Here is a 16,554-nt window from a genome sequence, read left to right as displayed (position 1 = left end):
ATGGGCATATAGCTCCCCATGTCGTATGCTAGCTCAGTAAATGTTAATCGCGCAGTGTGATAATCGTATTGATATGTTTTGATTTTCTTCTGCATAACAACAAGTTTGGGGTTTGGAGTCTAGTTTTTCAATATTTATATGGAGAATTGGTTAAACTGTCAAATTTTGGTCTGTGTTTGCAAAAATGGGGGGGGGGGGGTTACTCGACCCCCTATATCAGCAGATGTGCTAGATGGTGTGCTTGCGTGTGTGTGTGTATGGGGCAGGAAATGCATGTTAAAATTCTTAAAAGAAAAAACACAATTATCTTTTCACCCCTTTCCCTCTCTTTTCCCTTCCCTTTCCCTCTCTCTTACTATGTTACCCTCTCTCCCTCTTTTACCAACAGATTTATCTTGACAAGTAACATTCCAACAATGGCTGAGACCGAAACGTAAGTTCCACTTGAAAATTATTTAATGATATCAAATTCATAAGTTGTGTTTTATTTACATCTGTGTTCAATTCACACACAATGATTGTATAATATTCCCACATCATTCCTGTTAAAACTGATTTATATTCATGATTTCTATTTTTTTAAAGAAAAGTAATGGTATAGGACTAGGTAAACAATGACAAGCATATATTCTTAGGTATAATGCAAGGCCAAGGGAACGATTTTTTTACAAGGGGTGCTGGTTTGAATTTGACAAGCAAAAACAATTGATTTTGTTCCTTGAAAATGTTAAATTTTGACAAGCAAATAAAAAAAAGAGATTTCGCTACAAAAAGAAGGTGATTTTGTTCTAGAAAAAATTAGACAAGCCCCCCCCCCCCAAAAAAAAAAAGATGTTTATTAAAAAATGTAGGTCATTTTGGTTACATTTCTGCTATTCAGCATATACCTACCAGAATTCCAGGGGGTGCTGCATATGGAAAAATAACACACGCAGTACCCCCCAAGGAAAATCTTGGCGGTGCTTCAACACCCGGGCCGCTTCCCATGCAGGGCCATGGTATAATGAATACTCGTTGTTTCGTATCTCAACAAAGTTCATGATGTCGTCGTATTGACTCGTCTTTTCATTATCATTCAAATGCAAAGGAAATGTGTCGGAGTTTTAACATGTTTAATCCGATGTTTAATGAAAAACCTATTTCGCCATATTTCTCTGTATGATTTTTCTTCCAGTTTGTCGATTCTTTGCTTATTTTGTTCATTTTGGTTGTTTATTTATTTTGGTTGTTTGTTTGTATGTATGTAATCATAGTGTTTGTTCTTTCATTCATGTGTCTGTTTGTTAATTCATTGTTCATCTTTTTATTTACTTACTAGTAAGTTTAATAATGAATTCCAGGGGTGGTATGTTTTTTCCAAGGAGGGGGTTTGAAAGAGAAATTTAACCCAAAAAATAAAGGGTTTCACTACAAAACGAAAGTCATTTTGGTACTGAGAAATTTGACAAGCCAAAAAGGAAGGGGAAAAAAGCGTTCACTATCAAATGAAGGTAATTTGGGGTTGGTACCAAAATGTAGGACATTGCCTTTTTTACTTGGCAGTTCAAGGGAGGGGGTGTATATCCGCCACTGAATTTAAAGATTTTGGTCATTTTCAGTCGTAATTTTTGTTCCGTTTTCATTGTGTATGTGCATGGTTTGTTTATTTTCATCCATTTCGTTCATTTATTTGCCTTTTATTTTCAAACAAAACAGAATGACAGATGAAGAAAGACAACGTGCAGAAGAAAAGGTTTGAATCAAAGTCTGATCCCATAAACTGCTATAATGTACTTGTATTTTGTAAAGCGCTTCAAGTCGATGTCAGTTTAACTCATGTAGTTTAGAAATTTAGATATGACAATACAGTTGTAGCACTAGCAAACAACATTTCGAACATAACAGGATTCGCAAATACATGCATGCAATGAAAATATGAAAAAAATATATGTATATAATTATAGCATAACAATTATACCCCATCTCTCTTCCTCTCTTCTTATCTCCCCCCCCCCCTCTCTCTCTCTGCATGCTCTCTGTGCTCTTAAAATAATGGGTCAAATTGACTCGGAAACTAGTCGTTGTGGCAGGGACCTATCCACGGAGGATTAGTCTATTGTTACTGGGGGTGCTGAGCATTGTCACAGCACCCCCAGTAACAATAGATAATCCTCCGTGGATAGGTCCATGCGTTGTGGTATCACACTTTTCCGAGTCAAAACGGCCCGGAACAAAATATTATTTGACCATTTATTCTTGGTCAGTGTGACCCGAAATTGTGTATGGCCCCAATCGTCTGATTTTGAGGTCAATGAGCTGACCCGTAAAGTAGTCAAGAGTAGTACTTGTCAACCGGTCGAGTAGTAATGTGACCGAAATTCCACTATAGTGTGTGTAGTCAGATCAATATGAACAGTGAGAAAAAGAAAACATGCTTGAAGTCACCGAAGAATTATATAAGCTAAGTTATGCTTAAGTATCCAGAAATGAATACCATTTCCACCCCCGCAAAGATGACAACCATTGATGTCTTTAAGAAAAGATCCTCATTATTTCAAAGGTTTATTTTATACCCGCAAACTTAAAAAAAAATTACTGACCCAGTCACCCCCCCAAAAAAAAATATGCAGGAATTATGCCGAATAGTCCAAAATTATGCCTTGCATGATGCAAAATGTCACGAGGTATAAGTTTATGACAAAATTGACAAATACTGACCTGGGAAGCGTTCATGAAAAGACTTTACGTTTTTTTCTGACTCCCGGCCAAGTCCCATTTCATCTGACAGTCACCATAGTAACACTGCTTCAGTCAGCCAATCAGAAATGACAGCAGACTCCACAACTTGTCGGACAAAAAATTAATGATGAAACCGTCCCAGGGACTATTTTACATAATGTTTCTGCCAGAATTGCATGAAATATCGGCAGCGCTTTTCGATAAATTTCTCCTTTATATAAAATTGTCAAATAACTTCATGGGCATCACACACAAATCTCAAAGAGCTGCACTTTCATTGTCGTGAAAATCATTTTCAAGTATTTTATCTGCACAATTATGTAGACTTCTTTCTCTCACATTAATTTTGTTACATGTAATAACATTTTCACATTCTTTGTTGGATTGCCGAAATGATATGCATGAGAAATGATGTTCTTTTGCTCTGTATTAATATATTTAAAATAAAATAAAAAGTAATTAAATTCTGCATCTCAGTTTTATTAAGGAACTTCGAACAATATAGTTCTGTATCTTGTTTATCATATCTAGCTCAACTTAAAAAAACTATACATTTATATACAGTTATATTTTAGATGATTTATATTCTTTTAAAATCTATTCAATTCAAGTTATATTATTCTGGAAACGCATAGAGACGTCCTTCATAAACAAGCGCTATATTATCTTGATAAAGATCATATTTCATTTAGGTTATTCTCCTGAATACCAAAATTGTTAAAAAAATAATGTAAATAGATAAGTAGTTATTAATAAAAAAAGTTATATAAAGGGTTTTACATTCATTTCATAGATTTTATGAAAAATCATATTGAAACATCACTGCGGATCTGTTGTGTTTATATTGCTTTCCCCGTATTTATTTTTGCTCCAGGGGAGCGTTTCATGAAAGGACTTGTCGGACGTTTTATCCGACAGTTACCATAGTAACAGTGCTTCTCAGCCAATCAAAATCCAGGAAAATTGTCAGATCCGCCAACTTGTACGACAAACGACACGTGTTGATGAAACACTCCATAGAGCCTCGGGGGGGGGGGGCAGCATAATGCTGAGAGCGTTACCCTGAAAATATATAATTAGGCCTATTATTGAAACTCAAATTATTATTTTTTCCCCTTTATTTCATTTGTGAAACAGCGTCAGGAGTTTATCGTCGAGGTAGAAGAAGCGAGGAATGAAATCAAGAAAGTAATTGATCAGTATGACTCTGAGATCAATGTCATCCAGGAGCGAAGGGTAAGTGGTCCCTCGGATAGGTATGGATTATTAGAGGAGAGGTAAGAGATGTGAGGGAGAGAGAGAGAGGATCGGTAAGACGCTTATATAGATTAATGTCATCCAAGAACGAAGGGTAAGTTATCCCTCGAATAGAAATTAATGACTACCATGACTACAGGGGAGGTGAGTGAGATAGAGAGAATGAGAGGGGGATCAGTATTACGCTGAGATTAATGTCATTCAAGAACGAAGGGTAAGTGGTCCCTTGGATTGGTATGAATTATTAGAGGGGAGGTGGGTGAGATATAAAGAGGGGGGGGGGAGAGAAAGGATCAGTAATACGCTGAGATTAATGTCATCCGAGAACGAAGGGTAGTGGTCCCTCGGATTGGTATGGATTAGAGGGGGTGCGAGATGGAGGAGATTCAGTAGTATGAGATTAATGTCATCCGGGTTGGTCCCTCGGATAGGAATGAATTACTAGATGGGAGGTGAGAGAGAGAGAAATATAAACGCGAGAGAGAGAGGGGAGGGGGGGGGGTGAGGGAGAGATCAGGGGAGCGTTTCATGAAAGGACTTGTTAGACGTTTTATCCGACAAGTCCCATTTTATCCGACAGTTGCCATAGAACTAGTGCTTCTCAGCCAATCAAAATCAAGGAAAGTTGTCAGGTCTGACAACTTGTCGGACAGAAATGTTGATGAAACGCTCCCTAGTTTGATGCTGAGATAATTGTCATCTAAGAGCGAAATGTGGGTGTCCGTCGGATAGGTATGAATGATTAGAAAAGAGAGGGAAAGGAGAGAGGGAATGAGAATTTGAAAGAGAGAGACAGACAAACAGACAGAGAGAGCGAGGGAAGGGGGGGGGGTGAGTATGATTCTGAGAATCAATGTCATTCTTGAGCAAAGGATAATAAGCCAACTCCCTTAACTACCAATTTTCATATCAAAGTACGGTGTCGTTAAGTTTTTAGTCAACACTGGAAATATATCATTGTATGACAAAATGCCGAAGCAATGTTAGTCAGAGACAGTGCTTCTCGCCAACTAAAAAGTTTTTAGCCGAAAGTGTAGTTTCCCGATCTGACATCAGTGACGAAACATGTTGATACCCTCACATCTCCAGCAATTATTCTTATAAATGGTGAAGCCCCATTCTGTTCATACCACAGTGCTATATCATTTTTATTATGTCACGAAAATAGGAATAGGGGAATGCGGTAACGCTCGACCCTCGTTGTGTATTATGAGGTGTGGTGGCTGCACCTACAAAGTGCACAAATCTACGCGTTTAATTTAGAAATCGCTGCGTAGTATTTTTATAAGGCCCGGTGGGTGTTTCATAAAGCTTACTTTAAGAACGACTGGTGATCCTTTCTAGTGGTAAATGGAATATTCATCGGCGATGGTTTAGCCATAGAGCTATAGCTCTATAATATGGTTTAGCGCGTACGTAAGAAAGGTTCACCAGTCGTTCTTAAAGTCGCTCATAACTTACGAACATCTTTAAGAAACGGCCCCCTGGTCGATTTGACCTCATTAAGTATATTACGAAAATTTAAGAAATTATCATATTTTTGTTCGCTTGATTTACTTTCTCTCACCTCAAAATCTTTCACTGTGTCCAAATTAACGCAACCCCTCAATAGTTTAATATGGAGCGTTGTGGCCCAGTGTATTAGTCTTCTGACTTTGAAACAAGGGGTCGTGGGTTCGAATCCCAGCCATCTGCCATGGCGTAATTTCATTCAGCAAGAAATTCATCCACTTTGTGCTGCACTCAACCCAGGTGAGATGAATTGGTACCTGGCAGGAATTTATTCCTTGAAATGCTATACCGCGCTGTAAAAGGCCGCGGGGGAAAAGCCAGGGTAATAATATCCAAGTCCTTTGGGAACACATAGGGACGTGATGACATAATGTGATATGCGCTATAAAAGAACTGCGTTATTATTAATATTATTATTAATATATTACCTTATTCCCCGCATCTTCAAAAGGAGGCGCTATATAGCTTAGTCGGTAGAGCGGGGGTTTCGGATTTCGGTGACCGGGTTCGATTTCCACTTGGTGCGCTAGTGCCCTTTGGTAAGGCATTACTCCGCATTAGCAGGTCCCTCGGAGAGGACAAGGGGAAGTTCACCCTGAAGAAAAGTTTGTTGTAAAGCAGAAAATAATTAAAATATTGGCGAAGGTTTGAGGGAAATCCGTTAATAAAGAAAGTTGTTAGAATTTTAGATTTTGGATTAGTGACGTCATAAACGAGCAGCTGCCCCATATGTAATGATATATAAAATGCACGAATTTAATTTTTCAATGGTTCCTGATAAGTTATTTTTATTTTATTTTCATGATCGGGTGTGAAATCATCTATTGATAAACAAAATGTAAAGTAAAAACCATTTTCAATTTTCTGAGAAAATGACATTTCATTGATTTTTTACCATTCCCTATGAAGAATGCTGCTTGCATGTGACGTCATAAATCAAATAATTAAAATTCTAATAACTTTTTTTATTCTTTGATGGATTTTTCTCAAACCTTGGGCAATATTTTTTCTTATTTTTTTCTGCCATCTTTCAAATAAACTTTTTGCCAGGGTGACCCCCCCTTTAAGCCGTCGGTCCTTTGGTTGCTTGCTAAGAAGCATTTATGCTTTCTTAGCAATCTGTTAAAATACCACCATGCATTCTTACCGTCCGAAATGAGTAGGGATCAATAGGCTAATGGAAGTTCATTGCACGACGCGCTACTGTCTTGAATCTTAAAGTCCCTATTGTATTGGTCCCGTCCCTATTTTTCTGCAACAGTGGTCTTATAATCATGTTTCTATTGGTTTTCTTTCCTTTTCTTGATTTTTGCAGGCCAGTCGTCGTGCTGAGCAAGCGATGTGGCTGGATAGAATAAAAAAGAGTGAGGAAGCGCGCCGACTACGACAAGAGGAGGAGAACCGTCGCATCAGGGAGGCGCAGGAGAAGAAGAAGAGGGAGAGAGAGGAAAGGAAACGTGCCATGCAAAATCCAAACAAATTCCAGCCAGTCATCCAGGTACCAAAGTCACAATGATATTATCATTGATTGATTGATTGCATTTATTCTTTTTCATTTCAAATTCAACAAAAAATTACAATGTAAAGCAAAAAATATACAGAAATGAAAATTGTGTTTATCTTTTGTTAGTATTGCTATTATTATGATTATTATTCTTTAATCTGTTATGACCGTCATTAGGATCATTATCATCGTCATTATCATCATCATCACCATCACCACCGCCACCACCACCACCACCACCATCATCATCATCATCATCATCACCATCATCATCATCATCATCATACTCATTATCACCACCACCACGCCATCAACATCGTGGCCACCACATATATATATATATATATATATCACCTTCACCATCAACATCATCACCTTTTTTGTCCTCATCAGAGGTATTTATTCACACAATCAACACCATAATACAATTAGTTTCACATTTCACAAGCTTTTGATTTCATTGTACTGTTTTTCTGTTATTTTGATCTTATTACTCTTTTCAAGAAATCTCAAATTAGCGACGAATTCTCTCTTAAAATCTGAGAAAAAAGGAATAAAACTGATTTATTTTTTAAGTTAACTGAACCAGCATGTAAACTCTGTAAATCGTATATTGTGCGAAAACCAAAGTTACGTTCAGAAAGGCCATGTTTTCATTTTTATTACCTTAATCACACAATATCCGTCATCATCATCATCATCATCACCACCGTCACCACTACCATCGCCATAATTACCATCATTATCATCATCATCATCTTATCATCATCATCATCATCATCATCTCCATTATCACCCCTACCTCCACCACCATCATCATTATCATCAGCAGCAGCATCATCATCATCATCGTCATCATCACCACCACCATTGCCACCACCACCACCATCATCATCATCTCCATTATCACCCCTACCTCCACCACCACCATCATCATAATCAGCAGCAGCATCATCATCATCATCATCACCACCACCATTGCCACCACCACCACCATCATCATCAGCTTCATCAATCATCACCATCATCATCACCATCACCATCATCATCATCATCATCATTACCTCCATCAACATCATCACCACTGCACCACCACCATCATCATACTACCATCACCTCCACCACTGTCATCACCGTCATCACTATCATCGCCATCATCATTATAATTATCATAAACATCGTCACCACTTCCATCCCCATCATCTCCATCACCACCTCCGCAATCATCATCACCACCATCATCATCACCACCATCATCACCATCATCATCACCATCATCATCATCACCACCATCATCACCACCATCATCACCACCATCACCACCATCACCACCATTATCACCATCGTCACAGTTGGTGTCTTTTCCATCTTTCCTATCATATAGGATGAGCGTGTTCGCTTCGCTAAGATGACACCAGCCGAACTAAAGAAGGAGAAAGAAGAGACCCTTGCCAAACGCGTTCCTGTCCTCGACCCCGAGAGCATGTCCTCGGAGGAAGGCATGAAAGCCATGGCCACCGAACTCCATGCCAAGATCATGAAGGCCTTCGGATCGCTCTTCGATCTCCAGGAGAAGGAGAAGCGCCAGAAATACGACGTAAGTTGAGTGTAGAGGATTATCCACATTGTTCATACCTTTGTCATATTTGTAGCCCTCTTCGATCTCCAGAAGGAAAGCACAAGAGAAACGGTAGAAGTACGAAAGTGCGATGTAAGTTGGGTTATAGGGTTTATGACATTTTCATACACAGTAAAAACGCTGTTTAAGATTTTATACAACGCTGTTTACTATATGACCCTTACATTATTTGTTTAACCGTTTAAACAATCATGTTTAATTTATTGAATATAAGATATTGAAAATTAAACTTTGTTGCTTAAGATTTAAACACTTGTTTAAACTGTTTAAACAATTACTGTAAGGTTCATATTGTAAACAGCGTTGTATAATTTTTTTACTGTGTAAGAAGATCTTTGTTACATTTATTGCCCACTTTGACCTCCAGCAGGAAATCTACAGGATATACGTACATTCCAACCTTGAATGTAGTCAGGGACGTCGGAAGGCATTTAAAAGTGGTACGGTATGATTTGAAGTCCATGAACATGCGAGCGCGAGCTGAAATGTTGGGTATATTGACCTAAAAACGGGACATTTCGTAATCCTGAACATGACACCTATCTCTGGAAAATCTCATCAAAATAATGCAAGCGCGAAGCGTGATCTGTATTTTTTTAAATCACCACTCACAAATATCAATTTGTATGACTTTGGCCATGTAATCAAAGATTCGTCTGTTCGAATCCCACCATGGCCTAGTGTAGTATCCACAGTTTGCCACTCTCCCCCAAAAGAAGAGCCGTGGTGTAGTGGTTCTGACTCTCGCCTTGAAAACAGAGGGGCGTGTGTTCGAATTCCACCGGCGTTTGGCGGTCTAGCGTCCTTTGGCAAGGACACACTTTGCCACTCTCGCCCCAGGTGCTTAATGGGTATCCAGTATTTGTGAAAGCCTATGCATTATGCCTAGCAGTTGAGTCTTGTAATCATTGACGGGATGCTCCCCAGGGAGTGGAGAATGTGCATTCATTTAATGACAGGGGTAAAAATTCATACAATCCGCTTTGTAAATGTAAGTATTATAATCTGCTCTTCCCATCTCTCTCCGTCTCTTTCCTCTTTTTCCCACCCACCCCCCTCTCCCTCTCTCTGCAGATCAAGGAGTTGACATCGAGAATCGAATCAATCCAGGAGGATAAGTAAGTGTTTGCGTCTGTCACCATTACTTAGTCATATAATTACTTTATTTTAAATATAAAACAAGATGCAAATTTGAAATTAACCGATTAATATTATACTGAATGAATTCAGTAAGTATTACTACAAAATACATATTCACAGAACAATGCTAATGAAAAGGATCCCCCTCCCCCTTCAAATAATATATTCATTCAGTGTTATTTCATTAAGCAATGTGAAATAATATGATTTGTGTACGATTTTCTGTATTATGAATTGTTATCTGTTTTTGTGAAGAGAGTTTTCTTGATCTATACATGTATGACCTGTATGATTTGGACTGAATTAGTCTAATAAATACTATATGTATTACAAAACAAAACATTGTGTGTGGGCATGTTTTAATACAAATATCAACTCGATGAGCTATATCTTAATTGCTAAACAACTATAACCAGTGTTCAACGTTTTCAAGTTTTTTTTTTCAATTGTCATGTTTTTTTTTCATGAAAGAAACTAGAATAGTTAATAATAAATCTCTGTTTTACCCCCAACAGATTGAAGGCGGCAGCCATGGCGCGCAGCTAAGAGCACTGAGGGAACGATTAAAACAAACCTTACATCTTGTTTGGGGTAAGTAAATGTGACTCCTGCAAAATACATATAAATATGTCTGTACAAATGTATGTATCATTCACTCTATTGTAATTGTATTGTAATGTAAAAATGTTGATTTAACACGTTTTGTATATTATTACGTTCTTATGATTGATATATGTATGCAGGGCCCTGATGGTTGATAGCAGTGTTTTGATAACTGAAAAGGCTCTCTGGGGAAAGAAGGCAAATAAGATAAATAATTATTATGTTAATTATTCGTTATCTTTCAAAAAGAGGATTCTGGGTTAATTAATTATTCTTGTGAAAAGATTGTTACATGGCAACATTTATAACACTTCGTATTTCTCTCCATTTTTCTTATTATTTGGCTGCAGGAAGTCAGCGGTGAGGAGTGAAGCTTTGCAAATTAAAGCCCGTCATCTGTTTGAACAAGCCATTCATTTTCCTTCAACGCTATATCACTATTTTAAAAATGGAGTCGTAACTTTGATTGTTTTGCGTTGGTTTTTTGAAACCAAAGACCCAATACCAGTATATTTTCCTGCTTCCTTTTATCTACTGTTTGTCGATTACTTTATTTTCTAACCTGGAACCTTCTGGAACTTCGTGTGTTTCCATAACATTGACTTTCATGCCCGGAATTCATTTCCAAATCTCTGTCTTGGACAGAATCTTTCGCCGATTCATTATTGTATTGATTAAAACATGAAACTTTTCAAAACAAGCATATGAAAGTCGCCGCACACCTTACGATTGGTCTGCGACCCGATTTTTTAATAAAACGGAGTAAAATTTGATGCGAATATTAAAGGGGGTACTCCGGGCAGAAAATAATTATATATAAATAAATAGAGTAAAATTCATGGAGCAAAATGCTGAAAATTTCATCAAAATCTGATATCAAAGTTATTGAATTTTAAAGTTCAGCTATATTTTGTGAAAACAGTTGTATGCACGTCGTCATGAATATTAATTAGGTGGGCTGATGATGCCACATCCCCACTTTTCTTATGTTATCACATGAAATCATAATTATTTTATTTTTCCATAGGTGTGTGAATGATACATGTATATATCCCCTTATAACAAAATGAGTTGCAGCCATGAATATCTAATTTATTAAAGCAGTTGTCAATCCATTTTTTCGTTCTTGGAGGGAAAAAAGGAATAAACATAATTTAATGTAATAAAATACAAAAGAACAAGTTGGGATATGACATCATCAGTTTGCTCATCGAATATTCATGACGACTCGCATGAAACTGTTTCACCCAAATACTGCAAATCTTTAAACTGTCATAACTTTATTATTCCTCGCCGATTTTGATCAAATTTTCAGGGTTTGGGTTGTCTGATTTTTCTTTATCTGTTCAAATCATATCATTTTCGGCCTGGATTACCCCTTTAAGTCTTGAAAATAAAAATCATCGCACGAATAGTTATCTAGACCACGCTACCACCCTTATAAGAATAATAAAAAATCACACCGAACTGATCGTACGATTGTCTTCGGTATGAAACGAAGTTGGCCTTTACTGAATAAATGGGGCTTAATTGCAGTCACCCAAAATTGATTTATTGGTATTCTTACAGTTAATTTGAACCTCAGATACAAAGAAATTTCCATTCATATTTTTAGAAAATAAGCAAAATGCGATTTTTTTTCTTTAAAAACTGGATCGTAGACCAGTCGTACAGGTGCTCGAACGCCGCGGAGGCCATAATATGCATAATTCTTTAGTCCGCAGCACATTATACGATCCAATGATGGCCCAATATCCATGATATTTAACAATTTGCATTATTTTCAATATAACATTCAAGAAGTAATATTAGACTTTTTGTATAATGTTATTGGCCTAATACCAGTCTTTGGTTAGGCCCTATACCGTTGAGTTCATATGCATGGGAAGCTAGTCATCAACATAATGTCGTTCGACAACCTGCCTCGAGTGGCACATGAAAGTTATAATTATTGTTTTGTCCCCCGGGTGACCCTCATGATTAATATGAGCAAAATTACACACCAAAAAGCGAGTCATTGTACATATTTAATTTATCTTTATTTGTACCAAGACACATTTTAAAATGACATGACACAAAAGAATAATTGTGATTCACATAGCTGTGTCATTGGGATACTCGTGTCTCATATATAAGTGCTTCATGTGACACATGTATCATATGACCCAATGGCTGTTCAATAATCATTTGACCCATGACGTGCCATTTGACTCAGTTTGGTGTGTCATTTGACCCTCACTTATTTTACAGGGACTTACCTGCATGGGGACAAGTCAAAGAGTTATTTGACCTAGATAAGTTTTCTGTGTGGCTTTGAAGCGCAGGTATTGAACTGTTACTATGGTAACTGTCGGATAATACAGACTTTTGCCGAATAAAACAACTGACAAGTCGTCGCACGAAAGACTATCTTATTCGTTTCTTTTCTAAGTTTTCAATCCAATTTCAATTTCATTTTCAATTCCATTTCAATTCCAATTCAATTGCATTCATTTCCACGATCCATCAAAAGCAAGCAAAATCGTAGACCCTTACAATTAAAAAAAAAAGGTCGACAACAATGAAACAACTGCTCCTAAATCGAAATTTGAGAATCAGTTGAAGGAAATGTATCATGCATATGACTATGGACATGGTGTATAAAGATAAGAAAAGCCCAAAATATATTGAATGACTTGAATTGAATTGAAAACTGAATTGAGATTTATAGGCCTACGTCTGAAGTTGAGCCTATATTGAATACATATGTTGAATAATTGCCAATATTCTGAGAAAACAACACTTAGAATTACTTCATGCATGTGACGTCACGAAATTAACACTCTGAAAATACGTGACGTTTAATTTTTAACGAATTTTACCAACATTCAATAATGTTATCTTCTGATATTTCTCTTTCTTTTACATTTTCATTTCACGTATCATGTATTGATGTATTTATCAGAAAAGTATTTTTATCTAAGATGTGTTTGAGTGAATTTAAAAATCAGTCTTATAATTCTGATAACAAACTGGTGCGTTACAAAAAAAAAAATATTGGGTTAGGGATAGTTGTTGCCAGGCCATCGTTTTATCTCAATAAAACAATTCAGTTCCAAATTCTCTGTGTCATTGTCTTATAGTCGTACTTTGAACGGCCCCTATTCTAATTAAAGGGGTAGTTCACCCTAAAGAAAAATTTGTTGTAAAAATAACAGAAAAAAAATATATATTGGTGAAGGTTTGGGGAAAATCCATGAAAGACTAAGAAAGTTATTAAAATTTTAATTTTTTGATTTGTGACGTCATAGACGAGCAGTTGCCCCATTTGTTATGCAACATGAAATGAATAAATTCAAATTTTTAATGGTTCGTGATAACTCATTTTCGTTTTATTTTTAGGAACGGGTGTGAAATTATTTGCCTATTGATAAAATGAAGGTACAGTAGTAACCATAATCAATTACCTGAGAAAATCACATTTCATTGAACTTTTTTTTACCATACGATAAGTAGGAAAGTTGAATATGACGTTATAAATAAAATAATTAAAATCTAATATTTTTTTAATTTTCTGATGGATTTTTCTCATATATACTATTATACTATTATATTATATATACTATTTTTCTCATATATATATATATATATATATATATATATACATATATATACATCCCTTTAATCTTTGAACGCCAAACAGGGTAGCAGCAACTCGATCCCATCTTTTAACATCTTTTGGTCTGACGCAGTCGGGATTTGAACTTCCGACTTCCCGGTTGTGAGACGGACCAATGCACCCCTGACCCCTCTTTTATGAAGCCCATCTCAACGTTCACAATGCATGCATGACTGCATTAGAACAAAATCAGTATTACCAAATTTGCATTTGCACGAGCAAAATTCGATTTGAAGTGAGTTTTTCTGGCTTTTACGGGTAACTATTCGGAAAACACAATTCATGATTTGAATATTGAACCCACGTACATTATGAACGTCGATGGGTTTTTTTTTTATGAAAGAGGGCCGAAGCATAATCTATTCATTGATGTACATCTCATGAAACAAATTTATAATTATGATGGCAAAGCTTTGGGTAAGATCAATTTTTTCATCAAATTTAATTTAATTTTGTCTCAATGTATAGATTTTTATTAGCTCTATAAGATGATACCAAAGAAAAAGTTGAAATTCCAATTAAAAAGTGAACAAAATGTCAAAGAAACATAACTTTTTTCAAAGGGGTTAGATCCATTTCAGTTTGTTTGCAAAGATCCAAAAAGATAATTTTTGACAAAAGAATATTAAAAACTAAACAGGTAGAATTCTTTCATATATACCCAGTTTTATGTTCACATGGTAGGGTATCATGACAATTTATTTTGTCATAAGTATATTGCAATATGGGAGAATAAAAAAAAATATTTTCTTAGAATGGTCTAAAGTAGATCTAACCACTTTTGCAACCAAACTCTTAATAATACATACTAATAATACGTAGGATATACATAGCGTCTTTTCCATTTTGATTAAAAGAGCAAAACAAAAAGTAAAGAGAACTTAGAGAAGTACAAGAAAAGCCACATTGCAAATGACGAAAAAGTCTGTCTTCAAACCTATTTTGTGTATAAACGCAATTTTAGTCGCCCTTAAAGGATGTTACAGAGTTTGAGTTCTTCAGTTCCTGTGGTAGTGAATTCCACAGGGCTGGTCCGGCATCACCCCGGAATTTTTTTCAGATAGTGGAATATGTAAAACACTTGATTTGGGATGATCACAGTGTGCGTGCAAACTCTTTTGAAGAGCTTGTTCGCAAAAGCGGTTAGATCCATTTTACCTAAAATTGTATTGATTTTATTTCAATATATTGATTTTATTTCAATGTATAGATTTTTAGTCGCTCTAATGATACCAAAGAAAAGTTGAAATTCCCATTAAAACGTGAATAAAAGTGGCAAAGAAAAATCACCTTTTTATTCAAAAGGGGTTGGATCCCTTTCAGTTTGTTTGCAAAAGGAGCTAGATCCATTATAATTTTTTTTGTTGAAAATATGAAGACAGGTTGATTTATTTTATACCCAATTAAAGTTCACATTGTAGGGTAGTGTATCATGACAATTTTATAGGTTCGCATTATAATATTAATATGGGAGAATAAAAAGCATGATTTTCTCGGAATGGTCTAAAGTGGATCTAACCCCTTTTGCAAACAAAGTTTTTGTAAGTATATATGTATATATATATATATATATATATATATATATATATAGGCCTATATCTGCATATGTTATTATTTCTTTTTTCCGCAGATATGTAGATATCGCCCAACGTGCGCGCGACTAAGGTCGAAGGTCGGTGGGAAATTCCCAGTCACTAAAAATAGTCTGAACACGAATTACCAAACAGCTATTATAGTGAGCATATAGCAGAGCGAAAGCAAGACAAACTGTACTGAGACTGCATAAACTACATGTAGTACTATTCATATAGCAAGTTCACTAACATTTCCGGCCTGTTCAAACTGTGTCTGAGATCTTCAAGTATTAAGTAACGGACCAAGGGCCTAACTTTAGAGGTGAGTGAATTAATAAAGAGATATCTACATGTGCATTTTTCATTATCAGCCCTTTTACGGTATAGTTTGAAACAAACTGATGCATATGAGTTCATTAACATAAATCGATTTGTTCCTCTGGCTGGGTTATCCCCGGGGTTGTCCTGGCTATGGAGTGTACCAATAGTCCGGTAAATATGATCAACATTATGACCGTCAAGCTAGTAATTAAGGTATATTGTATGATATGTACATATATTTTGTGGCTGAAAGTGGTTGTAAATATAGGGTGTTCGGTTAGGGTGATGTACTACTCCAAGAATCTGACATGCAGACGGCACCTGGGTACCCTGGCCTTGGGCAATTTCTTTTTATTGACGTCATATTAGCCACACCCATTTTCGCATTCCTCTTAATGATGACTTTTCTATTTTACAGAATAAAAATATCCTGTTTTGAACTTTGAACTGAAACTAGAGAAAAACCAAGTATGAATATATGAATCGCATGACACTAGGTTTATACATCTGCAGGTAATTTTTAAGGTTAAATTTGGGGACAAAACGGAAATATAACATCATACCATACCTAATTTGAAAGTAAGGGGGTTAGAAATCGATGAAATATTATGATTTTTGGAAGGAAAAA

General features: G+C 36.2%; 1 protein-coding gene across 1 annotated transcript in view; it reads left to right on the top strand.

Annotated features, from left to right (window-relative positions):
* Positions 1 to 13,732, top strand: part of LOC129268179 (troponin T-like) — a 16,203-nt gene extending 2,471 nt beyond the window's left edge. Inside the window, exons 2-9 of the mRNA XM_054905763.2 lie at positions 389 to 433; positions 1,696 to 1,732; positions 3,856 to 3,954; positions 6,803 to 6,985; positions 8,376 to 8,588; positions 9,705 to 9,748; positions 10,286 to 10,361; positions 10,724 to 13,732. Of these exons, the coding sequence (XP_054761738.1) occupies positions 417 to 433; positions 1,696 to 1,732; positions 3,856 to 3,954; positions 6,803 to 6,985; positions 8,376 to 8,588; positions 9,705 to 9,748; positions 10,286 to 10,316 (624 nt within the window). The 5' untranslated portion in view covers positions 389 to 416 and the 3' untranslated portion in view covers positions 10,317 to 10,361; positions 10,724 to 13,732. The remainder of the gene's footprint in view (positions 1 to 388; positions 434 to 1,695; positions 1,733 to 3,855; positions 3,955 to 6,802; positions 6,986 to 8,375; positions 8,589 to 9,704; positions 9,749 to 10,285; positions 10,362 to 10,723) is intronic.
* Positions 13,733 to 16,554: the final 2,822 nt, after the last annotated feature.

This window comes from Lytechinus pictus, chromosome 9, assembly GCF_037042905.1.
Source record: "Lytechinus pictus isolate F3 Inbred chromosome 9, Lp3.0, whole genome shotgun sequence".
NCBI lineage: Eukaryota > Metazoa > Echinodermata > Echinoidea > Temnopleuroida > Toxopneustidae > Lytechinus > Lytechinus pictus.
Note: the sequence above shows the minus strand (reverse complement) of the source record. Positions and strands in the feature narration are given on the sequence as shown.